The sequence below is a fragment of the Budorcas taxicolor genome, chromosome 12 (assembly GCF_023091745.1).
Source record: "Budorcas taxicolor isolate Tak-1 chromosome 12, Takin1.1, whole genome shotgun sequence".
NCBI classification, from domain to species: Eukaryota; Metazoa; Chordata; class Mammalia; order Artiodactyla; family Bovidae; genus Budorcas; species Budorcas taxicolor.
Window position 1 is genome coordinate 26,295,809 of NC_068921.1, and position 26,295 is coordinate 26,322,103.

The following is a 26,295-nucleotide window of genomic DNA, read 5'->3' on the forward strand; positions in this document are numbered from 1 at the left end:
TAAGTGATTTTAAAATTTTAGCACTATGTGTTAAATCTTATTACCAAGAATAAATGTAGTATATGACATTAATTTTAAAATTAAAAGATAAAAATGTAGAAATTTATCTGAACCAATATTGAACCTTTTTTGGTTTTATTCTCTTTTGTATATAGAATAGGCGATGCCCGATTTTAAAGTTTTGCTTTTTAATTAATTTAAGCCTAAATTCTTGATTAGTTTTTAATGTGAATCACCCCAGGTCATAACTCTTATGAAAATATTTATGTTTCAACAGAAACTTCAATATTCTTTTTAATACATTTGTGAGATTTTTAATGATATAATTTACTTAATAATCAGGTGATTCCACTAATCTAAAATAGTCATTTTTTTTCCCACTGAAAGTAGTCTTATTTACAGAAAAGAAACATTTCTACCTCCTCCAAACATGTACATCTGTTTCTAATGCAAATAGCAAATCGGTGAGAAGTCGCTGGTGCATTGGAGACCATTTAAACTCAGGAATACGAAACATTGTAGTGCGTGGACCTGGGCTGAACTGGCGCCTCTGTTCCTCCGTCATTGGCATTCCTCGAAATCCTAAATCAACTCGGAGATCTCTGTCTTGTTGTGTGATAGACCGACCCTGAACAGCCTAGAGATGGAAAAGATGGACTTTTGTATAGTGCAAAAGAAATGAAAACAGTTAAGTACAGTTAAGTGAGCCAAGCTTTTGCATATGACTTCAATAGGTTAGTATATCTGCTTTTATCAATCACCTGGTAATTGCTTGCACAGGAGCTTTTCTGACAAGAAAAGGATACTATTATTATTTTTATTCTATTATGTTTCAGAAACTAGGCAAGGCAATCCAATACTTAAGTTTAACATCAAAGTTCATGCTGAAAACTAGGTCCTCTTTAGCCCTCTTTGAGTCTTTACATTAGACCACATTCCTTCTTTATGAAAGTGAGCAAATACTCAAAGTGAAAAATACTGGATATATATCATCAACTAATTATAATCAGAAATACAAGATTAAAAGAAATATTACTTGAACAGATTCAAGTTAACTTCAAAGTGTATTTCACTTACAATATTTCAACTGAGAAAAACAAATGCCTTTTATAATTTAGAAAGCCAGACAAAGGTCTGTGAACTCAGACTGAAAACCAGGCAAACCTAGTATTATTAGGCTCAGTAAACAATGTACCATGGTTTCCTTTATTTTAAACTTGGGCTTAATTTAGCATTTTCATTCCTCTGCTAATTATCACGGTAGCACAACTGCCACAAAAATAGAAACTGGCAGTATTTAACAGAAAATAAATAAAAATACCTTTTCCACATACAGAATATATTTTCAAAGATTCTTATTTGAATACAAAGACACTAGTGAGGTACAGTGTACTCTCTCTACCGTAATGCTAATGGACACATGCTAAATTATTCTTTGATGATATTAAAAGGTAAACGGAAAACCCAGGCAACAGCAACAAAAACCAAGTCACTAAGGGTAAAAGCTTCTTCAACTCTTAAACATAAGGTATTATTTAGTGGCAAGTATGTACTCAAAGCTCAACAATTAAAATTCACATCAGAAAACATCATCTGTTTCTAGCTTTAGTATGGTGAGGCCCAACTGCAGCACTAACATTTCCTTACTACCAAGCCTGAGTGTCTAATTTTCTCATACAAATCCCCATAGATGTGGCTATAAGGAAAACTCTCACTGCTAGTAATTGCAAATTTTCTCAGCCATGTTGTCCACCTCACAGGGCTGCTGTGAGGATTAAATCTGAAAACATATGGCTCAGTGCCTGGAACACAGGTGAAAGTCGCTCAGTAGTGTCCGACGACTCTTTGTGACCCCATGGACTGTAGTCCATGGAATTCTCCAGGCCACAATACTAGAGTGGGTAGCCTTTCCCTTCTCCAGGGGATCTTCCCAACCCAGGATTCAAACCAGGTCTCCCGCAATGCAGGCTAATTCTTTACCTGCTAAGCCACAAGGGAAGCCCAGAACATAGTAAGCACTTGATAAATAACACTTCCCTTTTCCCTTTTCTGTTCATTTCATTAATCAGTTTAATATGGACTCCAAGTCCTCTTCTCTATAATTCATAGAACAGGGTTGGACTTGAAGCTTAAAAGGTTAAAATTAATCAAGTATTCAGAATGAAAATCTTGAGTACAAATGTGTAAATGTAGTTGTAGAGACCTTAAAGGTCTTATTTCAATCTGGCACAAGCTCTTGTACCGTATGAGAAAATTCAGGCCACACAGAACGTGGTAGAGGTGGATATATGATTCAGATATTTTGAATTTATTTTATAATGTAAACCCACATCACTCAATTCCATAAATTATTATTCTACCATAATTAAATATAAACATGGTGTGACTGGTAAGAAATTACTCTACTTTGGTACTAACAACTCCGCATGTCTTCAATGAATTTTGAGCACATGTAGGGTAACTTACTTGCGTCGTGGTGGTGGTCTGGATTTTACGGATTTCCTTTCCTGAGTCTTTGCCGTCGTCAGATCTCTCAGTGTCTGAAATTATACTTCCTGCATCAACATTTGGTACAATTTTGCTACCAGAAGATTCCGTTTCCAGCGTTGTAGCGGTCATTTCAGCATATTCTAACCCTTTAGATGATGATGTTAAGTCTCTGTCAGAAATACCGCTCATTCCATCTGAAGTTGTATGAATTTTGAACTCTTTTTCTTCTATTATACTTGATGTACAAGTCAAGTCAACACTACCAGTCATGTGAGCAAGCAATCCAAGATCATCACCAAGATGTACTTGAGTGTCCTGAATATTTGGAATAATGTGATTGCTAGAAAGTTCAGGAAGGAGTTTCTCCTCCTGCTTGGGTATTTTATCAAAGAGAAATGATGTGCTACTGTTGGGAAGTTCATCCTTCTCATCTGCTAATGTTATCAATGGACCATTATCCTTTTCTTCATTTTTTTTAATAATACCAACACTTCCATGTACATTGTTCTGGAGTTTCTCAACTGCAGCACTATACACATTATCCAACAAAGACTCAACCTCCACAAGAGCACCATTCTCTCCACCTACTAAAGTCTCTGGTGATAAATCCATATCATCAAGCTTCACTTCTGTTGCTTCCACTTTCTCTGCTTTTATATCAACTAAAAGATCATGTACTTCCACATGCACACCACTTCCTGGTCTATCTGAATTTCCAAGAATATCATCGGGCACTTTTGTTGACATGAGCAAGTCTCTCGTGTCTGTGCTGACAGGGTAATCTGTCTCACTTTCTGGGCTCTGGCTTTGTGAGAGATCCTCTATCTCTCGAATTTCCATTCCACCTTTTGCTCCTGTTGTCTGTGATGAGAGACCAGAGATGGTGCTCACATTTCCCTTCTTTCCCTTTTTAATGTTCTCCTCCTCTTGTCTCTGATATTCTTCATACATTTTGGCTAGGTATTCCTTATGTGCTTCATAAGTGACCTTAGAAATGGGTAAAGAAAACACTTAAAGGCACTTTTGTACATGTTAAAATTTTAAAAATGATATAAAATTATGATAATAGCAAAAATGGTATCAGTAATTTTAAGGTATCAAATATATATTAATAACACTAAGACAAATGCTTAACTTCATCAGGTAATTAGAATATCATCAAAATAGTCATATATGACTTATTACATGATTTGTCAACACGCAGGTAAACTAGCATTAAAGATTTAAATAAAATGATATCTTTAAGTGAAGTATTTTAATGTTACCCCAGTTAATATGCCAGCTGAACTCCTACATATTTCATTTATTTGAGCTAAAACAGAATTGGCTAATAATACACAATATCCAAAGTACCATGGTGTGTGTGTATGTGTGAGAGTGTGTGTGTCTTAGCCACTCAGTCATGTCCAACTCTTTGCGGCCCCATGGACTGCAGCCAGCCAGGTTCCTCTGTCCACGGGATTTGCCAGGCAAGAACACTGGAGTGGGTTGCCATTTCCTTCTCCAGGGGATCTTTCCCACCCAGGGATCGAACCCAGGTCTCCTTCACTGCAGGCAGATTCTTTACTGTCTGAGCCATCAGGGAAGCCCCAAAGTACTATTATTACTATTACTATATATTACTTTAAAAAAGAAAAAAAGGTGTGTCTATTGCAACAAGTGAGGTAAAAAAAATAACACATATTTATAAATATATAGTTATAAAATGTTAAAACACTGCATCTTTATATAGACTACTTTGATACTTTATATAGTCTTGTTTAGGAATAATCAGTACACAGTGTAGCTAGAAATAATATATATTTCTCACACAAAGACTTGCAATGTGTTTCCCCATAAAATACTATTATCAAACTTATTAATGCAATGATGAAAATGAGGTACTGATATATTATAAAATATAACTTTATAACAGAAATAAAGGTCTTTAAAATTTTTAATGTTTAAAATCCTGTAGACACATATGATGTTAATTTATATTTCAAATGACAGTATAATAGAATTTAAGGTTGAGATCTTGCTTTGAGGATTATCTTAATATAAAACCCCTTTTTTTACAGGAAAAAAATCAAGTCTCCAAAGTAGGGCTTAGCAAACTATGGCCCATGGATCAAATCTGCTTATTTCCTGTTTAGAATACAGCCATGTTCAAACTTTACATACTGTCTATGGTTATTTTCACAATGCATGACAGAGCTGAGTAGTTGCATTAGAGGATGCACAGCCAATAAAGCCTAATAACCATTGTGCAAAGGGATGAAATGAGTTTCCTAATGCCACAAAATTGAACTGTGGCAGAGACTGGATCAAAAGCCAACTTCTGACACCTATGCTTCTCCTATGACACCACCACATGATGAGAAATCTTAATTGAACTTCTGTACTCTAATATGTACATATTCTAAATTTTAATTCACTACTTCCTTTTCCCCAAAATCAGACAATATTTAAAATATAAACAAACATTGATTCTTAGGATTAAAAATAAAGATAATTCAATTAAGAACAACACTAAACTTCAGTACTTTAAATGTATTTATTATTCACTTAAAAACAGTTTCCAATTTAGAAAGGCTTAAAAAGTATATATCAGACTCTCTTTCACGAAACATTCTTATAAGACCCAGTACAGACGTTAGAGTTAAAAGACTAAGACATAAGTTCCCAGATATCCTATAAAACATATGTGGGGGTCGCATCTACAGTGTAAAATTTAATTATAACAGGACCCCTAAAATAGAAAAACAGAAACAACAGAAAGAAAATTGTGATAAAGGAATCAGCCATAACGCAAGATGCCCACAAGATGGCGCCAAGAGAGTGTTTACAGACATTTAATACACAGCTGAAACCCTGGTGATGTAAAATGTTAAATCCCTTGTTACCTTGGAATGAGCTATTGAGAGGGTATCCACCCAGACTCTCCAGCCTCCCCATTCATATTTTATGGCATGATACAAAAGAATCCGGAAGATATTGTAGACCATCTCTGTGATCTTCTGTTCCTCAGAATTTTTAGGATTGATATAGCCAAGAGAAAACATCCAATCTTGCCACACTGAACACTGCAATAAGCATCTTGTTGGGGGTGGCGGGGGGGATAGAAACTCATTAAAAATTTTTAGATTATATTAGAATTTACTATTTGAGATAAATAGCAAAAATATGATCTGACTTAGGTAAATCAAAGTATACAGTTATTCTGTACATTTAATACTCTAACCTGGAATGACTTTCTCCATTTTTCTACATAGATAAATCCATATTATAATTTAAAACTGCTTTCCTGACACTTCCAGTTAGATTAGTTATTGTTTCCCTACTCCCTCATCACATGTAGTACTCACAATGCACTTAACATATGATAAATTAATCATCATTTCACTGTTATCTTTCCCACTAAACTGTGCCAAATACAATGTACACCAAGATAACCTGTGCAGCATAGTGCTTTATATATGGCAGACATTCAATCAATATTTGATAAATTTAACTCATGCAGGAACCGTGGTTCCGAACTGTACCCCATGTCCTAGCCAACCAATTTAAAAATACATGACAATAATCAGTTATTAGACCACCTTAAGAAAAACATAGATGATCTGAGCAAATCCAACATAGTTTCACTTAAAGTATTGTTGGTGGTAGACAATGACCAGGAAAAGGAAGTGTACATTTTAAATAAGGGGTTTGGGGTATGTGTATTCCTATATATAATTAAAATGTATTACCCATAAAGTTAAATAAAATTATATAAAAATAAATAAAAGTATGCAAACTATATCACAGACATAAATGCCTTTTCTAATGATTGAAAGCATTAGCAATATAGGATATGTAAATTTTTTCTTTGCAAGAGACTGAAAATAATGGAGAGAAAATAAGATTAGTTACGGGATAAAGCTTTGTAATTGTATTCAAACTACTCACCTTCTATTTTCTCGGCTGTTACTGAAAAGTTTTATCATATCAGATAAAAATAAACGACGAACTTCCATGAGTTCTGCACTTGGTGTAGAGTTTTTCAACAAAGTTGCCACCACTTTAAGAATCACTGAAAACAAATAAAAGTTACAGTAAAGACTTATAATTGCATCATATTTTCTGCTCAAACAGTATTTACTGATTTTCAACTAAATGCTTAGCATGATGGTAGGCGAGTTGTAAATGTCATAAGTTAAACTATAAATGCCATACCGACTCAGGTGGTTGGGAAAAGTTTTGATTTAGTTTCACATGTTACCATGTTACTACTGCATTAAAGAACTGCTCTTTGCTCACTTGGATTCTGAATTTTCACTGTAGAATCTGGCTCTGGATGCGGTTTGTGTACAACTTGAGTACATACTTGCTCTGTCAAAATCTGAAAGACAGAATTTGAATTTCATTTAGAAAATAAATTCATAATTGCAAATTATAGATATACAACGAATCTGCAAAAAATGTCTATTTGTTCAAATCAAAAGAAATATATCTTTTAAAGGGTCTTCCAGTAAATTCCACATACTTCTAAACTCTTTTAACTCTACAGTCTTTAAATTTTCTTTGTTACAGATACAGACAAAAGTAAAGCCAGTATCTATAGAAGGAAAGATTCATTAGGAATTCCAAGAACGAATTCTGTTTGAAATCACTTTTCAGTGCACATCTTTAAAACATTTAAATTGGGGACTGTAAACATTTGACTGTTATTTTGTCATTAAAAAAAACAAACTTAGAAAATCAGTAAATAAGAAAATAATGACTGAGCCTGGATTGCAACTTCAAATGAAGAATGATAAAGAAAAAAATCTTTATAAAAAATGTGGCTCATTGTCATTAACCAATGAGGTGTTTGTTTTTTAAGTTTTAATTAATTTATTTATCTTTGGCTGTACTGGGTGTTTGTTGCTGCACGTGGGCTTTCTCTAGTTGGGGTAAGCAGGGGCTACTCTTCGTTGTGGTGCGTGGGCTTATTCCGGTGCTTCTTTTGTTACAGAGCATGGGCTCTAGGTGCCCAGACTTCAGGAGTTGTAGCCCATGGGTCCTAGAATGTAGGCTCAGGACCTGTGGGGCATGGGCTTAGATCTTCTAGGACCAGGGATCAAACCCATGTCCCTGGCACTGTAAGGCAATTCTTAACCACTGGACCACCAGGGAAGTCCCCCAATGAGTTTTTTTTGTTAAACTTCTTTTAAGTAACAAGAAATTACCAAAGCTGACCATATAAAGGAAAGACAGAATTCTAAAACATTTACTGACTTTTCTACTAGCACCCAAGCTCTATGAGTGCAGGATTCCTATACATCCTTTTCACTGCTACATTCCTAGCAATTAGCAAAGTGCCTAACACACTGCCCATAGTCAATAAACATCTGTCACAGTAAAGAATGAATAATCATATATAAATTATGCATATATGATTTTTCACTGTATTTTAGGCTATACCCTGTGTTTACCTTTTTTCTTGCATATATTAAAAAACCCAATGAAATTATATTTAATAATGATATCACTTTATATTATGACTTAATTTCATGACTTAGGTTAACACACAGAGTTTTGAATGAAACTTTTTAAATAGTTCAACCTAAAGTCATATAGAAAACTTTGAGGAAACTATACAAGTTACTTGAGAGCTTAGTTATACATAGCTACTTATAAAAGTTGAGGATGGAGAGTAAAATAATCAAGAGACAGGGATGGATGGCCCTTTCAAATCAGAAAAAGATCATGGCATCCAGCAGTGGCATTAAGAAGATAGGACATTTACTTAAGTATACTATAAATGTGTATCAAAAAGGTACTGACTGAAAATTAAAAATAACCTACTATTATTAAAATAATAAATATAGGGCACAAGCATCCTTATCTTCACTCCCATACTTTTATTGAAACAAACACTTTGTTGTATAAATACTCAAAGAAAAGGCCTAGGCACAACATAGGAAGACTGCTAAATAATTGTACAAGGATATGTTTTAAAACAAAGTTTTAAAAATGTAACTACGCGTTCATTATTTTTTAAGAATTACTACCTTTTTAGATTAAATGACCAACTACTATTTCAATCACATAGAAAGCTTCCACTGCATACGTTTAAAATTCTCATCACACATTTAAAAAATTTTACCTCATAAAGTGTGTTGTACGTGGTCACAGTCACAGTGTTTGTGTGCAACATCAGCCTTTCTCCAAGAAGAGTGAAAAGGCTGTGGGTATGCATGATTTCAACTTTTCTTCTGAAGAAAAAGGGGGAAAAACATAATACTATTAAACACACTGGATTTTCTAACCATATGGCTTTCAGGGTAAGTAGTAAAATCTATAAGCAGATACAGAATTACAGAAGTGGTTATGTTTACTAACTTTCATCTTCTAAAATAAATGACAGTTTATAGCATAGCTGCCTTCTAAATTACCAGGACTACTACTTAAACACTTCTCAAAACATCTGCACAAACTGAAATGTTAGGTATACAAATTACAAAATATTATATAAATGTTGACAGCTGTAATTTTCAAATTTCTAATAACTATTTAGGAGTTATTTTATTATGCTAAATTGGTTTCCCTTAACACATAGAGCACAAAGTTTTCAAAGCCTTTCTGTCAAAATTCTATGAAATAATCTATGTAAAACTTTAATAGCAAAAATTTCAAATTATGGTTAAAAATGAATACAAAGCAATTTGGCAGAAGTAAAGGAAACTCATTACTGCTTGTATTTGTGGCTCATTTAACTGCTCCTCCAACAAATCCATACCTAGAATTTTTGTTGTTGCTCAGTTGTTAAGTCGTGTCCAACTCTGCAACCTCATGGACTGCAGCACAGCTCTATTAGAGACCTCCTGGAACACTTGGCTTGAGCCCAGGGAATTACTACTCACCTCTCATTTACATCACTTTCTTACAGGTCTGGATCTGGATCTTCTTGGCTCTCAACCCTCAGTATTTCATTTCTTACACTGATTTTCCTTGTTGTTTGGATTTGGCAACTATGACATAAACTGACTAGATAATCACCAAACTTTTGTTCTTTTTTTCCTGAGCCCATAGCTGTACTGTAATTCTAGTCTCTATTGCAGCTAGGTGTGGCCTCTAAACTGAGTTCTAGTCAATGGAATTTGAGCAGAAACTTTGTGGGTCAATTTTAGGTCTAGGCCACAGAAAAAACTCTTCCCCATAGAAGCAACACAGAAGCTTTAAGATAAGGATGAAGAGGTACCAGATGAAAGGAGCATCACTTACAGAAATCACCTACTGAGGATACCTACTTGGCTCTTAAGTGAATAAAAAAGAAACTACTAGTGTGGTAAGTTACTAAAACTTCACTGTCTGTAACAGGAGCTTCTGCCATCTTAATATAGAAATCAAATAATGAACAATTTATCTGGACACCAGTCACCAGGAAATCCTCTTCCATTAGCCTTCTAACTCTACAATACACAACACAAAAGAGGTAGGACAGCTGATACCCTCAACTCAATCTTCCTCAGCCCAGAAGGGGAAACAGCAGCTAGGGCAAGTGTCTAACAGGTGTTTGCAAAACAAATAAGACTGGGAAGTCAAATAGTTATATGTATGTCACGACAGATGGATATTACAGGATTACCAAGGGGGAGACTTTGGTCTCTTCCAACTCAAGCCACACCTAAGGAAAGGAAGTCAGGCACTTTCATTTGTATCTGGTCAGGAAAACACAAATGCCAATATATATCCCTTGATGTATCTTTTTGATACACAGAACTGGTTAAATTAGGCTATCTGAAATTTAGGGCAATCTCTTAACTGTGACACTACAATTTCAACTACTAAAGAAATGCATGCTTTCTTGATTATCTTCTACAGTGTAAATGCTTATTCAGGAGCTTAATTTCAATTCTTCGGGGGACTTGAAGAATATTGTGTTTACACCAGGGAAGAGATGAGGCAGCTTCCTCTTGCAGTTTCCTTTAAAACAATGCTCACCAATAAACGCTGCTGCATGGCAGTCAAGATAAAGCCAAAAATGGCGTTCATCATTTCATGCATAAAGCGGGTACACTGGCTCTATAAATCACATGATTTTGTTTCACATAGGACTTCTAAGGAAAGACCCAACTCTATGCATTCAGTTCATCAGCAATGCATGAGGACTGCATTGTGGTTCTGCTTTTATTCAAACCAAATTATCTTCTATTTTTCATTGTGATTTCTTTTTATACACAGGAGTTATTTACAAGTGTGGTATTTACTTCCTCTAGCAATTTCACAAACCTTGTGATGAAAACATTTTCTTGTGGTGAAATCTATTCTCTTAGAAACTTTCAAATATACAATAAAGTATTGTTAACTATAGTGACCATACTGTACACTTCATCCCCAGACCTCATTTATCTTACAACTGGAAGCTTGTACCTTTTAACCTCATCCACTCATTTCTCCTAGTCTCTACCCTGCAGGCTGTGGGAAGCACCCCATTTGTTCTCTATGAATGAGATGGCAGAGTATTTGTCTTTTCTGTCTGACTTATTTCACTTAGTATAGAGCCCTCAAGATCCATCCAAGTTGTGCCATGTGACAGGACAGCTTTATTTTTATGACTGAGTAATATTCCACTTTATAAATTAAAAAAACAGGGAAATCTACAGCCTAACTATCCACGTTTTCTTTATCTATTCATCCACAGATGAATATTTAGGCTGTTTCCATGTCCTGGCTATTTGCAAATAATGCTGTAATGAATATAGGGTACAGAAATCTCTTTGAGATTCTGATTTTAATCCCATTGTATATAGATTCCCAGAAGTGACATCATTGGACCATATGGTAGTTCTACTTTTAATTTTTTTGAAGAATCTCCATTATGTTTTCCATAGTGGATGCACTGACATATTCACATTAACAGTGCACATGGACTGTTTTCTTTGTGTCTCTTACTCTTTTGATAACAGTCATTCTAACAGGTATGGCTTAGATTTGCACTAGGGATACTGAGCACATTTTCATGTACCTGTTGTAGGTCTTCCTTGGGAAAATGTCTACTCACATCTTCTATTTCTAAATTGGGTTGTTTGCTCCTAAGTTTATTAAGTCTTTATAATTTTATATATTAATATCTTATCAGTGATATGATTTGCAAATATTTTTCCCATTCAGTAGGTTTCTTTTTCATATTGTTGGTTTTCCTTTGCTGGACAGAAATTTTTTAGACTGACATAATTGATTATTTTTGCTTTTGTTGTAAAATTCATAAAACCACTGCCAAGACTGACATCAAGGAGCTATGTTTTCTGGTGTAATGCTCAAGTCTTTAATCCATTTTGAGTTATTTTTTCTTTTTCATTTTGAGTTAATTTTTATCTAATGTGTAAGGCAGAATTCTAGTTTCATCCTTTGGCATTTGGTTGTCCAGTTTTCATGAACCTTCGCCCACAGTTCATCAGGGACTCTATCAGATCTAGTCCCTTACAACTATTTCTCACTTTCACTGTATAATCATAAGGGATTTGATTTAGGTCATAACTGAATAGGCTAGTAGTTTTCCCTACTTTCTTCAATTTAAGTCTGAATTTGGCAATAAAGAATTCATGATCTGAGCCATAGTCAGGTTCCGGTCTTGTTTTTGCTGACTGTATAGAGCTTCTCCATTTCGGGCTGCAAAGAATATAATCAATCTGATTTCAGTGTTGGCCATTTGGTGATGTCCATGTGTAGAGTCTTGTGTTGCTGGAAGAGGGTATTGATCAAGACCAATCCCAAGAAAAAGAAATTCAAAAAAGCAAAATGGCTGTCTGAGGAGACCTTACAAATAGCTGTGAAAAGAAGGGAAGTGAAAAGCAGAGAAAAGGAAAGATATAAGCATCTGAATGCAGAGTTCCAAAGAATAGCAAGGAGAGATAAGAAAGCCTTTCTCAGCAATCAATGCAAAGACCTAGAGGAAAACAACAGAATGGGAAAGACTAGAGATCTCTTCAGGAAAATTAGAGACACCAAGGGAACATTTCATGCAAAGATGGGCTCGATAAAGGACAGAAATGGTATGGACCAAACAGAAGCAGAAGATATAAAGAAGAGGTGGCAAGAATACACAGAAGAACTGTAGAAAAAAGATCTTTACGACCAAGATAATCATGATGGTGTGATCACTCACCTAGAGCCAGACATCCTGGAATGAGAAGTCAAGTGGGCCTTAGGAAGCATTGCTACGAACAAAGCAGTGGAGGTGATGGAATTCCAGTTGAGCTACTTCAAATACTAAAAGATGATGCTGTGAAAGTGCTGCACTCAATATGCCAGCAAATTTGGAAAACTCAGCAGTGGCCACACGACTGGAAAAGGTCAGTTTTCATTCCAATCTCAAAGAAAGGCAATGCCAAAAAATGCTCAAACTACCACATAATTACACTCATCTCACAGGCTAGTAAAGTAATGCTCAAATTTCTTCAAGGCGGGCTTCAACAATACGTGAACTGTGAACTTCCTGATGTTCAAGCTGGTTTTAGAAAAGGCAGAGGAACCAGAGATCAAATTGCCAACATCCGCTGGATCAGTGAAAAAGCAGGAGAGTTCCAGAAAAACATCTATTTCTGCTTTATTGACTACATCAAAGCCTTTGACTGTGTGGCTCACAATAAACTGTGGAAAATTCTGAAAGAGATGGGAATACCACACCACCTGACCTGCCTCTTGAGAAATCTGTATGCCGGTCAAGAAGCAACAGTTAGAACTGGACATGGAACAAATAGGAAAAGGAGTATGTCAAGGCTGTATATTGTCACCTTTCTCATTTAACTTATATACGTAGTACATCATGAGCAATGCTGGGCTGGAGGAAGCACAAGCTGGAATCAAGACTGTCAGGAAAAATATCAATAACCTCAGATATGCAGATGATACCACCCTTATGGCAGAAAGTGAAGAAGAACTAAAGAGCCTCTTAATGAAAGTGAAAGAGGAGAATGAAAAAGTTGGCTTAAAACTCAACATTCAGAAAACTAAGATCATGGCATCCGGTCCCATCACTTCATGGCAAATAGATGGGGGAACAGTGGAAACAGTGTCTGACTTTATTTTTGGGCTCCAAAATCACCGCAGATGGTGACTGAAGCCATGGAATTAAAAGACATTTACTCCTTGGAAGGTAAGTTATGACCAACCTAGACAGCATATTAAAAACAGAGACATTACTTTGTCAACAAAGGTCCATCTAGTCAAGGCTATGGTTTTTCCAGGAGTCATGTATAGATGTGAGAGTTGGACTGTGAAGAAAGCTGAGCACTGAAGAATTGATGCTTTGGAACTGTAGTGTTGGAGAAGACTCTTGAGAGTCCCTTGGACTGCAAAGAGATAAAACCAATCAATCCTAAAGGAAATCAGTCCTGAATATTCATTGGAAGAACTGATGTTGAAGCTGAAACTCCAATACTTTGGCCACTTGATGGAAAGAGTTGACTTATTTGACAAGACTCTGAGGCTGGGAAAGATGGAAGGAAGGCAGGAGGAGAAGGGGATGACAGAGAATGAGATGCTTGGATGGCATCACCAACTCAATGGACATGGGTTTGAGTAAACTCCGGGAGTTAGTGATGGACAGGGAGGCCTGGCATGCTGCAGTCCATGGGGTTGCAAAGAGTCAGTCACAACTGAGCGACTGAACTGAATTGAACTTGGTCCAGTTTTCCCATTATTTACTGAAGAGATTATTTTTCCCTCGTTCTTATGTCTTGGCTCCTTTGTCAAGAAATACTGGTCATGTATTTCAGCTGTACTTCTGGACTATTTTGTTCCATTGACTTATTTATGTGTCTGTTTTATGCCAAGAGTATATGGTTTTAAAAACTGTAAATTTGGATTATAATCTAAAATCAGGAAATGTGATGCCTTCAGCTTTGCTCATTCTCAAGGCTGCTTCGGTTATTCAGTGTCTTCTATGGTTCCATAAACATTTTAGAACTGTTTGTCAATTTCTGTAAGCAAATGCCATTTTCATTTTGATAGCAATTGCATTCAATTTGTAGATCACTTTGGGTAGTATGGGCATTTTAACAAAATTGATTCTTCCAAACCATGAGCATGGTATATCTTTACCTTTGTCTGTGTCTTCACTTTTTTCTTTTCTTTATCAATGTCATAGTTTTCAGTATACAGATCTTTCAACTTCCTTGGTTAAACTTATTCCTAGGTATTTTATTCTATGAAATCTTTCATTCTTTCTATACATACTTAACCTCCTTTCCTATTTGTCATCTTTGTTTCTAGGTGTTCCTTATACATATTTCTTCTAGTTCACCAATTCTTTCTTAAGTTACATAATCTGTTTAACATGTCCATGGAGTTGTTAAGTTAGTACCTTTTCATTTCCAGAAGTTATTTGTTATTTGTTTAAAAGCTAAATAGCTTGTTTCAATATGATCTTGTCTCTTAAGAATTATAACTCCTATTTTGTTTGATATTCATTTTTGGCATATGAGAAAATGTTCCTTACTTTTGTGTACTGAGCTACACATCTGAAAGGAATTTTGTTATATTTTCCTCAACATCTTTAAGATTTTAGTGGTACAAAGTGTTTCATGATATCTTTTTTACCCATCTTGTTTCTTCTCCAATTATCCTTAACAGTCCTGGTAAGTCTTCTATGCCTTTATATTTTCTCTCATTTTATGTTTTTGGTCCATTCTTTGAGATCTTCGGTTTACTAATTTGGATGAATACAGAAAAATAATAATTTAAAGAGGCAGAATGTCACCTTTGGTAGTCTCCTTGAATTCCAGATGCACTTCCAAAAAATAAAGTTGAGAGATTCCATCAAAGCTTCCACACTAGTTCTATTTCATTGAGTACATAACTTGATTCTCTCTTATCTCTTGTCTCTGTCTTTTACGCCCCTTCAGACGAGTTGTTATCTCCTGTTTTCACAATGTTGCACTCAGATCCCCCTGATGTAAATTTTATATGAAGTCCCTCCCTGAGGTTGCTGTAAGGCAAAGGTCCCTCTAAGCACACTGATCTGAAGTATTTAACTTATCGTGGTGTAGGTCCTGAAGGCAGCATCCTAGCACTCCAATATCCTTTTACTTCCAATATCCTTTTACTTTTACAAGTTCAAGGACAAGGAAAATTCATCCCATCATTTCAGGAACCTCTTGCCATTCTGATGGTAACTTACAGAGAAGTCAAAGTTAATATGCCTTGGAAGGAGAAGACAGAGGAGAGGAGAGAGAATGGAAGGCAGAGATCGCTGAGATCAAGAATTGCTGCATTTTAGTCTTTAAGTTAGGCTACTAACATACTTCATTAGCCATTTGTCAGTACCATGGGAGAGAAAAAACCCTCACAGATTGCCATTTTTACTCTACTAGTACCCCAACAGAACATCAAGACTCATTTATACCTACCCAAGTACCTACAAAAGCCAACATTTTGGTAGAAGAGAGCCAAGCTTGGAGTTTAGAGTAGATGAGAAGACAGCTTTTTTTTTTTTTTTTTTCATTCTTTTAACTGCTGTATCCCCAGAATCTGCATCAGTACTTTTTACTAACAGACAATAAACTGGACTAATTTCAACTAGTCCAAAAAAGAAAGAAGCTATTAGGTTAAACAACTATCAACACGTAACAGGCAATTGCTAGAATGCACAACTAACAGACAGCATTTTGATTCATTTAACTACCAATAGTATACTTTTGAGTGAAATTATCTTTTAGAATTCATCCAAAAGCAACAGTGTTTGAAGTTTAAGACATTAGACAAACATACTTGGTTGAGAAACGTTTATTTCCACAGTAAATATTCAGTAACATGTACTTAAAAAATTTTAAGCTGAAATCGTCATCGTTTCACTATGGTACAATATTGGGCATTTTGATCATCTAGTTGAAACATTTGTCAGAATTCTGTCCTGAGAGTAACTGTAATTAAGCCATCTTCATGAAGGGCCAGGTTGGCTTTCTATTCAAGCACATATCAAAGAGAAGGTTACTCAATTTTCTATGTCTTTTTATTTTGAAAATTCTTAAGATTTACAGAAAAGTTGAAAGGATAGTACAGAGAGGTCCCTTGTATTACTTAACCAGCTTTCCCATATGTTAACATACCTAATCATGGTACATATGTCAAAACTAAGACTGAACACAGGTATAATATTATTAACTACAGACTTTATTTAGATTTCATCATGACTTTTTTTTTTTTCTCTGTTCAGTATCCAATCCAGAATACCACTGTACATTTAAACCTTTCTGGTCTTTAGCAGGTTCCCATCCATTGTGTTTCATGTCTTTTAACAGTTTTGAAGAGTACCAGTCAAGTATTCTGAAGAATGTCACTCAACTGGGAGGCATATGATGCTTTCTCATAATTAGACTGAGGTTATTTGTTTCTTAGAAGAATACTACAGAGATGAAGTGCCCTTCTCATCATATCGCATCAGGGAACATGCTATTAAAATGACATATGACTGGTGATGTTAATCTTATTCAATAGTGAAAACTCAATCAGATTTCACTATTTTTGGAAGTTAGCTAGTAAGCCCATCCCTCACTCAAGGAGAGGGGGTTTAAGTTCCATCGTCAAGCAGTGGGAGTAACTACATTTATTATTTGGAACAGACTTCTCAATTTTTATGAGAGATGCCAAACCTATCTCTAGTTCAGCTCACAAAGTATATGGATTATCTCCCAAGCTGTGTCCTAGGTACTAAGAGAAATCGAAAACTCAGTAGAGACGACCCCATCTAGACTTCAGTTTAGTTTCACCCACAGACACAATTTCGCTTCACTATAGAATGATTCCCCCATACACAAATGAGATGCTGATTTTGGGTGATATCTTATTTTTTAACAGTTTTAAAGATGTCTCTCTTAGGATTGTAGGTATATTAATTATGGCACCTATTTCCTGCTATTAATAGTGTTTTGTTTCAAATCCTGAAATACTAGTAATGATTAGATTGTAATAGAAACATCTCATTTCTATTTGAATACCACTAGTGTTTCATACGGAGAAGGCAATGGCACCTCAGTCCAGTACTCTTGCCTGCAGAATCCCAGGGATGGGGGAGCCTGGTGAGCTGCCGTCTATGGAGTCGCACAGAGTTGGACACGACTGAAGTGACTTAGCAGCAGCAGCAGTGTTTCATATTTATATTTGGTGTCAGGTATGTAAGATATCATAAGGAAGAAATATTCTTTTATCAAAACTGCACTTTAAATAATTAACCTTTTTGTTAACTATTCAAATTAGCATGTAGCAATATTCTGTAAACAATTATATTTATTATATAGTATGTATTTCAATGAGGGAAGCAGTATAATTTTATTCATTTATAGGGATAAAAACTGAGATTCAAAGATGTTTCTGAAACCGCTCAGAAAACACACGGCTAAGGTAAGATCCAAACCTAGGCAGTCCAACTTGAGAGCCAATGAACTACATGTATATTATTAATCAATTATATCTATTAACCATCAAGCTGTATATGCTTTAAAACACTTAAGTGTTTTTTCTTTTTACTACTAAATTTAATTTCATAGTAACACTGATATGAATTATTTAAACTGTGCTCAGTTCAGTTCAGTTCAGTCGCTCAGTGGTGTCCGACTCTTTGCAGCCCCATGAATCGCAGCACACCAGGCCTCCCTGTCCATCACCATCTCCCGGAATTCACTCAGACTCACGTCCATCGAGTCAGTGATGCCATCCAGCCATCTCATCCTCGGTCGTCCCCTTCTCCTCCTGCTCCCAATCCCTCCCAGTATCAGAGTCTTTTCCAATGAGTCAACTCTTCACATGAGGTGGCCAAAGTACTGGAGTTTCAGCTTTAGCATCATTCCTTCCAAAGAACACCCAGGGCTGATCTCTTTTAGAATGGACTAGTTGGATCTCCTTGCAGTCCAAGGGACTCTCAAGAGTCTTCTCTAATACCACAGTTCAAAAGCATCAATTCTTAAATTGTGTAGGTAAGTATTTAAGCCTGGTCCTGCTTCATCATTCTCCAATAGATAACTCATTTTAACTAATCAGTCATTGATTGTACTTAAGTAATTCCATTTATAATGTAATTCCTTTCAAGATTTTAAAGGCACTTTTTACATTCAATGTTTGCAGTTTTTTAAACAATTTGTTCCTGAAAAATTGTTTCTATAACTAACATCAATATGATTAAAATATTAACATAATCTATATATACCTTCATTTCTACCAACTCCCCATTAGAAACCACTGCTCTTGATTTATTTCCTATGAATTCGATTAGACTTTCTCACTGCAAATATAATAAGTACTATGTTCTCATGTTCTCTTCTTTAAACAAAAATAGCATCTATTAATAATACATATCCATCTTTACTATTTATTTTTAATCTTTTAACAATATAGTTGTTATATCTGTATGTAGAGACTTATCTCATTGTCTTATAACTACATAGTATTCCATTTAATAAATGAACTATAACTTACTTGTTAACAAATTCCCCCATTACTAGAAATTTATGATTTCTCCTAACATTTACTATTATAAACAAAGAAAAAATGAATAACTCTGAATAGCTATCATTTCACATGCCTGCAACTGATGAATTGTTAGGTTAAAAAGCACATGTATTTGTAATTTTGACAGATATCAACGAAAATAAACTGCACTCTATATGGGGTTACACTAGTTATGCTCTCGTTAGCAATGTGTGAGATGCTTGCTCTTCCCATGTGCCTTGCTAACAGAGAAGGATTCTGAATTTTGAGATTTCTATCCATCTAATACATGAACAATGTGCTTAGTTTTAGATTGTATTTCCCTTACTACAGGTAGAATTGAGCCACCAGGGAAGCCCCAACAGGTAGAATTACATTACATACATATATATTCTACTAAAGGCAGAATTTACCTCCTTTAAATACTGATGTGCCACATGCGTTTGCCTCTATAAACTGTTCCTTACATATACCCTTGCCTATTTTTCTACTGGGTTGTCTTATCAATTTCTAGAGAAAGCTCATCATGTAAGATTCTTTTAACTTCCTCAGTTTCTATACTAATTAAGAAAATTATCACTGATTTTGTACATTCATTATGTTTGCCCTTTCTTCAGTTGCTGAGTGGTTAGCTAGCCATTTTTATTACAATTTTTTAAAATCAGATTTTAAATGATTATGTCTTTTAAATCTTTAACTCCTACTTTCTAATTTATTATTTCCATTTATTGTAATTCCTTATCTAACATTTATGCTTTAATTATTTTATTCTGTACTTCTTTTCTATTGTTCCATAGCTATGATATTCCTCTAAGTACTTCTTTGCTGCTGCTGCTAAGTTGCTTCAGTCGTGTCCAACTCTGTGCGATCCCACAGATGGCGGCCCACCAGGCTCCTCTGACCCTAGGATTCTCCAGGCAAGAATACTGGAGTGGGTTGCCATTTCCTTCTCCAATGCATGCACACATGCTAAGTCGCTTCAGTCATGTCCAACTCTGTATGATCCTATGGACAGCAGCCCTCCAGGCTCCTCTGTCCACAGGATTCTCCAGGCAAGAATACTGGAGTGGGTTGCCAGTTCCTTCTCCCAAGCACTTCTTTAGCTGTATTCAATGGGGTTTTGAAGTTGTTTTCTAAAAATTCTGCAATTTCAGTGTACTTTATCTTTGACACAAAAGTTAATAAATTTTAAATGTCTAGGAAGAAGAAACTTTATCTTTTTTATTTTATTCCTATTTTCAATTTTGTTGCATTTTAACAAGAAAATCTTGACTGTTTTGTCTCTCTGTTTTGGATTTTTTCTTTGATCCCTGCTACACCCTACCATGTCCAGCCTCCTTAGTGGCTCAGATGGTAAAGAATCTGCCTGCAATGCAGGAGACCTGGGTTTGATCCTTGGGTTGGGAAGATGGCTGGAAAAGGGATGGAAACCCACTCCAGTATTCTTGCCTGGAGAATTGCATGGACAGAGGAGCCTGGCCGACTACAGTCGATGGGGTGGCAAAGAGTCAGACATGACCGAGAGACTAATACTTTCACTTTCACACCAAGTCAAATTTTCATTCATGTTCTATGAGCACCTGGAGTTACAGTCTTTATTAATATGGTACCTACTGACTTCAAGCTATATTAATTAGATTTACTTTATTATTTACATTACTCTCCCTTTTGCCTTTTTATGGACTGGGGTGAATTAGAGTTTGTTTCGATGTTTTAAATTATTAGTGATTATTTCTCCTGTAATTTCTGTTTCATGAAAGTTTCAACCTTTAATATTATAAAGTATCTTTGTTTATATTGTTTATTGCTTTTTGGCTTGAATTCTAACTTGTCCAATAATAACACCATGATTCCTGATCTTTTTCATTTGTATTTTTGTATTACAGTTTTGGGTTTCCCAGGTGGTACTAGTGGTAAAGAACATGCCACCAATGCAAGAGACTTTAAGATATGTGGATTTGATTCCTAGATAGGAAGATCCCCTGGAAGATGGCATGGCAACCCACAGCTTAATTCTTGCCTAGAGACTCTCATGGTCAGAGGAGCCTGGTGGGCTATGGTCCATGGGGTCACAAAGAGTCGGACACGACTGAAAGGACTTAGCATGCATATGCCACATTTTATGCTTCTTAAATGTTATAGATTTAAAAAAAATCATCCATTATATGCATTGTTCTCAGTTTTATTTATACAGTATTTTTTAATATATAGACAACATTACAGTTTTCTTTTTTTTCCTTTCTTTTTCTTGGCTGCATGGCATTTGGGATCTGTTTCCCAACCAGGGCTCAAACCTGTGCCCCCTGCATTGGAAGCACAGGGTCTCAACCACTGGACTACCAGGGAAGTCTTGATGAGCATTACAGTTTTAACTGCTCATCTTTGTTGTTATACAGGAATAAGAAGTCCTTTATGTGTTTAGGCAGTTCATGTATTTCCCAATGATGAGCGATGATAAAATCTCCATATTTACTCAAATTTTCCTCTCTCCTAAAGCATCAAATTTTATTCAACAGGCCTACACTTTTATTGTCAGCTTACATGGATATCCTTTGACTCTTTGAACTTTGTCTAGTTTCCTCCTTTCCCTAGTCCTTTCTCAGTTCATTATAACAAAAGAATTTCTACCTTATTAGGGCATACAAAAAGGAAATACCGGTTTGTTATTTGTTTTAGTCTTAGTTTTACTATTAACTTAATTCAGTGTTCATCAATAGTACTTGGCTGTAGTCTGTCCAGTCAGTCCTAATTGGCTGAACTTAACCCCAAGTAATTTTCTCAAGAATTATTCAGAAAAACAGTTCCTTACACGGTTAAAAATTGTTTGGCAGCATACTTTTATGTAAAGGATACTCTGGCTTCTATTTTCTTGAGTACTTTATGGTTACTGCTTTCCATTTTCTACTGATGGTTATCATAGAGAAGCCTAAGCCCAGAGTAACTATTTTTTTTCCTTTAACTTGTGAATGTTGAAAAAAGGACTTTAAAAAAATATTTATATTTAAATCCAATAGTATACTTTCCTACAGACTATTTCAAGAAAACTTTTCCTGGTACACAGCATATACCCTTTAATGTGGATGGCAAGATCTATATTAGAAGCTCACTGAATTATAGATTAAAAAAAAACTTGTTTAGTTACATTGTTCTGCTTTTCTTATTTGGAAACTCTATTTATGCCATTAATGTTTTGGAATTTCTATGTCTTCTGGATCAATCATTTCCTCTTTAATCCTTCTGAACTCTTTTATATTCACCCAGGCACATTATTTGCTTTGTTTTCATTTTTATCTTCCATGTATCATACTGTGCTATCCACAGAGCTGCTCTTCCTTGAGCATCTTTCAATTTCATTTTTGTGTGAGAGTTTTTCCTTCCAATTTGTTTCAAAATTTTATTAGCTCATGATTCAACATTTCAAAGTTATTCCATCATTTCTCCTAACTTTGTAAAATTCTGCTTTGGAGCTTCCTTTTCTCACAAGAAATTCTTTCTTACTTTTTAAACTTACAGTAAAAATTTTAACTGTATTTATTGTGTACTTCATGGCAATATTTTCCAGTGACTATTCTTCACGTACTGGTTAGTTCTGCTTATCTTTTCCACATTTCTATGTTTTAAAATGTGTGTTTCTTGACAATTTTTAAGAGGCTGCATATAGGGAAGAAGCCTTTATTAATTATTCCCAATCAATTTCCTATTCTTAATCAAAGTTAAGAGCCATATCTCTTTAAGTTAAAACTGAATATGCTCTCACTCCTGGTATTCTATCACCTCGTAAACTTACAGTTCCTCAAGTACGCATTACTCTTTTCTACAATCCTGGCTTTGTTGAACTATTCTCTAGATCTGTAATATCACTATTCTCTCTTAACTACTGATTTGGTACCAAAATGAAAATAATATTTACTTTCCTAGACTATTTAGCATGTTAGACATGTTTATCTGAATGGTGTGAAATTTTCATTAGTGTTATTGATCACTCTCCACAATTCAAAATACCAAAAAAAATTAGCAATTCAAAAATTCTGAGAGGAACCCTATCCATCCTTACTAAGTGGCAGTATTTGTATATAAATGGATTTGTTTTTGTATATAAAATGTATATAAAATGGATTTATACAACACTATTCATGCACAGGACAACATAGTATGAAAAACACTCATTATATCAGCAAGTGATTTTTAAAAAAATTTTTTTCTCAGTAAATAATTTTTAAAGGTGTCTAAAATCTGGACTTTGGGGGAAAAAGGAATACTGTAGGATCTTCAAATCACAATAAGCCTCAAAATTAGAAACTAATACAAACAGATATTAAATATTGACTTAGTTGTCAGCAAAACCTCAATATACATATTTGCCTGTGTCAAGAAAGCTTCATTGAAATCATATCCCCATGTCCTTTATTTGATGAAATATGTTCCATTATCTTTAAAAGAACAATATTTTCTTTCCAGCATGCAACAGGAATACAGTAAATTACTTAAGTGTGATAAACTGTTAAACATTCTTTTATAAAATGTTTTTCTTTTTAGCACAAGAAGTTATTACTTTTCATTGTAACATCATTCCAATCAAATTTATGCGTTATTAAATCAGTAAAAACAAAATTCCAGTAGATATTTCTATAATTCATTATGGAAAACATCAACTTACTTGTGACCTAAATGCTTCAGAAAATATCCCAGAACCTTCAGAGCTTGCACCCAAATACTTTCACTTTTAGAGGCCAATAATTTGTAGATTACCCTAAAATATATAGAAATAAATGATCTTTTGAGAACATCTGAATATTAAAAATATAAGCACTGTATACTTTACAAGGAAATTATAAATGTATAAAACATAAAATATCTCAGAATTTTAAATTATTTGAAAAAAGTTGAAAACTACCATATTAGTTTTCTTTATATTGGAACTTCAAATACATACTCAAAAGGACAAAGCAACTGGTTGTTCGTAGGTAATGCCTCCCAGTACACTGAATATAATTTTCAATGTTAAGATGCATGCTCAGTTAAACCACATTTCTTCTATTAGAATTTCCCCTAACATTTGTACTTAATGACCTTTTTTCCTGGTTATGGCTAATTGGACCACAGGAGTACATACCTGCTCAATTTTTCTTTTCTGAAAATTTGGAATAAATTCTGAGAAACAATAGCTAATCTTTGTTGGGCTCTTGAATTAGGAAATGATTTAGAACAGAAACTGTAGGACAGCCTTGCTCTGTTCACAAAGGTGAGCCTGTATACAGAAGAATAAAGCAGCTATACAGGAAGTAGCAGAAAAAGCAACCTTGTTTCCTCAAAGAGTTTCAATTCTTGGTTCCTACGCAAACGTGTTGTACAACAAAGTAACACATGAACTGACTTACAATCCCTTCAAATAATATTTATATGTACTTCAGAAATTTTATCTCATTTTTTTCCAAAAAATAATTTTTTTTTCCTGTATAGCGTGTGCATGCTTAGTTGCTCAGTTCTGTCCAACCTGACTGTTGGCAAAGTATAATTTTCCTATCATTTCAGGGACAGTAACAGAGAAAAACAAATAACTGAAAGTTAATAACTCTATCTTATGTTTAACAGTAGCTTATACTATTAGAAACAAAATATTGTTGATAATACTGTCTTATTACTCTACTGAAGAACAGATGATGAGAAGAGTGATTACTTCCTTCAGAAGATAGTTTTTTAGAAAAGCCTCAAGTTATTAGCATTAGTCACTCAGTCGTGTCCGACTCTTTGCGACCCCACAGACTGTAGCCTGCCAAGTTCCTCTGTCCATAGGATTCAGGCAGTAATACTGGAGTGGGTTACCACTCCAGTTCTTGCCATTCAAGTTCTTAAATGAATGTAAATTTACACTGAAATATACTTTCAGAATTATTAAGGACCAATATCAGTAATGGAAAAAAAAGACAATTATGAGAACAGAAAAGTTATTATTTTATCATTGATGTTTTAGTCACTGAGTCGTGTCCAATTCTTTTGTGACCCCATGGACTGTATGCAGCCTGCCAGGTTCCTCTGTCCATGAGATTTCCCAGAAAAGAACACTGGAGTGAGTTGCCACTTCCTACTTCAGGGGATCTTTCTGACCCAGGGATCGAACCTGCCTCAGATGCACTGGCAGGTGGATTCTTTACCACTGAGTCAACTGGGAAGCCCATAGAAAAGTTATACATGTCAAAAAAAAAAAAAAAAAGAAAGAAATATTCAGGGAATCATAAAAAGAATATTCAATAGCAAAAATAATCTTGAAAACAAAAGTAAAACCTCACAGCATAAAAATGTGACTCTACTCAAAATATGTCATCAGAAACTCCACAGAATTCCTATTCTCTAGGAATAACTTTGAGTTTAAGGGATAAAAAGGTATAAATACATCTGAGATCAACAGAAATTATGATTTAACATTTGAAACACGAAAGATCTAAGGCCATCAGACATCTATGCTACATAGGGTTTGTTTTATAACCAAGTAGTTATTTAAAAAATAATATGAAGAATGAATAGGAAATTTACCAATGATTCAGTTAATGACTGTTTATGAAAGTGAAAGTGAAGTTGCTCAGTCGTGTCCGACTCTTTGCGACTCCATGGACTGCAGACTACCAGGCTTCTCTGTCCATGGAATTTTCCAGGCAAGAATACTGGAGTGGGTTGCCATTTCCTTCTCCAGGAGATCTTCCCAACCCAGGGATTGAACCCGGGTCTCCCGCATTGTAGGCAGACGCTTTACCGTCTGAGCCACCAGGGAAGTACTTACAATATAATAAGATTGCTAGCTGAATTCTAGTTAATTTGCTCTAGCCTACTATATTCGGCCAGAAAATGATGTAAAAAAGAAACTATGTATTCTTTTCTTTGAAGATTTTGAGATGCAAAAATATTACATTTTTTGATGCTCAGTTCAGTGTTGTATATTACCACAAGGTTTTCTTTAAACCCAGTTTAATATTATCAGTATTAAATTAAGTGCAATCTTTGTGTTCACTTCTTAGTATGTATGAATTATAATTAATCAAAAATTTCCCCACACATAACTGTTACCCTTTAGTTCCTATTTTCTAGGGTACAGAATTTAAAATTGTATACCTAATATGTCTATTTTTTCCATATTTTAAACCAGAACCTACATTCTCTACATTCTTTTTGAAATGGAAATCTAAAGTAGCAAATTTTTCATCTTTGTGACTGTTTTTAACATACTGGTAAGAAACAACGTGACATGTTCAGCTGGTATCAACTATGAGAAACATGATTGTACCACATGAAATTGCTATTATTCAGTAAAATCACTAAGTTTCTGCAATTTCATAGAGTTCAACCTCACAGTAAAATATACTTGTAGTTGTTACTAATGAA

The 26,295-nt window shown here is 34.9% G+C and overlaps 1 protein-coding gene across 1 annotated transcript in view; it reads right to left on the bottom strand.

Annotated features, from left to right (window-relative positions):
* The window catches only part of NBEA (neurobeachin), a 667,766-nt gene that overhangs the window by 462,144 nt on the left and 179,327 nt on the right, over window positions 1–26,295 (bottom strand). Inside the window, exons 17-23 of the mRNA XM_052650319.1 lie at window positions 23,579–23,671; window positions 8,603–8,711; window positions 6,772–6,853; window positions 6,421–6,544; window positions 5,376–5,568; window positions 2,467–3,477; window positions 420–637 (exon numbers count right to left, since the gene is read on the bottom strand). Of these exons, the coding sequence (XP_052506279.1) occupies window positions 420–637; window positions 2,467–3,477; window positions 5,376–5,568; window positions 6,421–6,544; window positions 6,772–6,853; window positions 8,603–8,711; window positions 23,579–23,671 (1,830 nt within the window). The remainder of the gene's footprint in view (window positions 1–419; window positions 638–2,466; window positions 3,478–5,375; window positions 5,569–6,420; window positions 6,545–6,771; window positions 6,854–8,602; window positions 8,712–23,578; window positions 23,672–26,295) is intronic.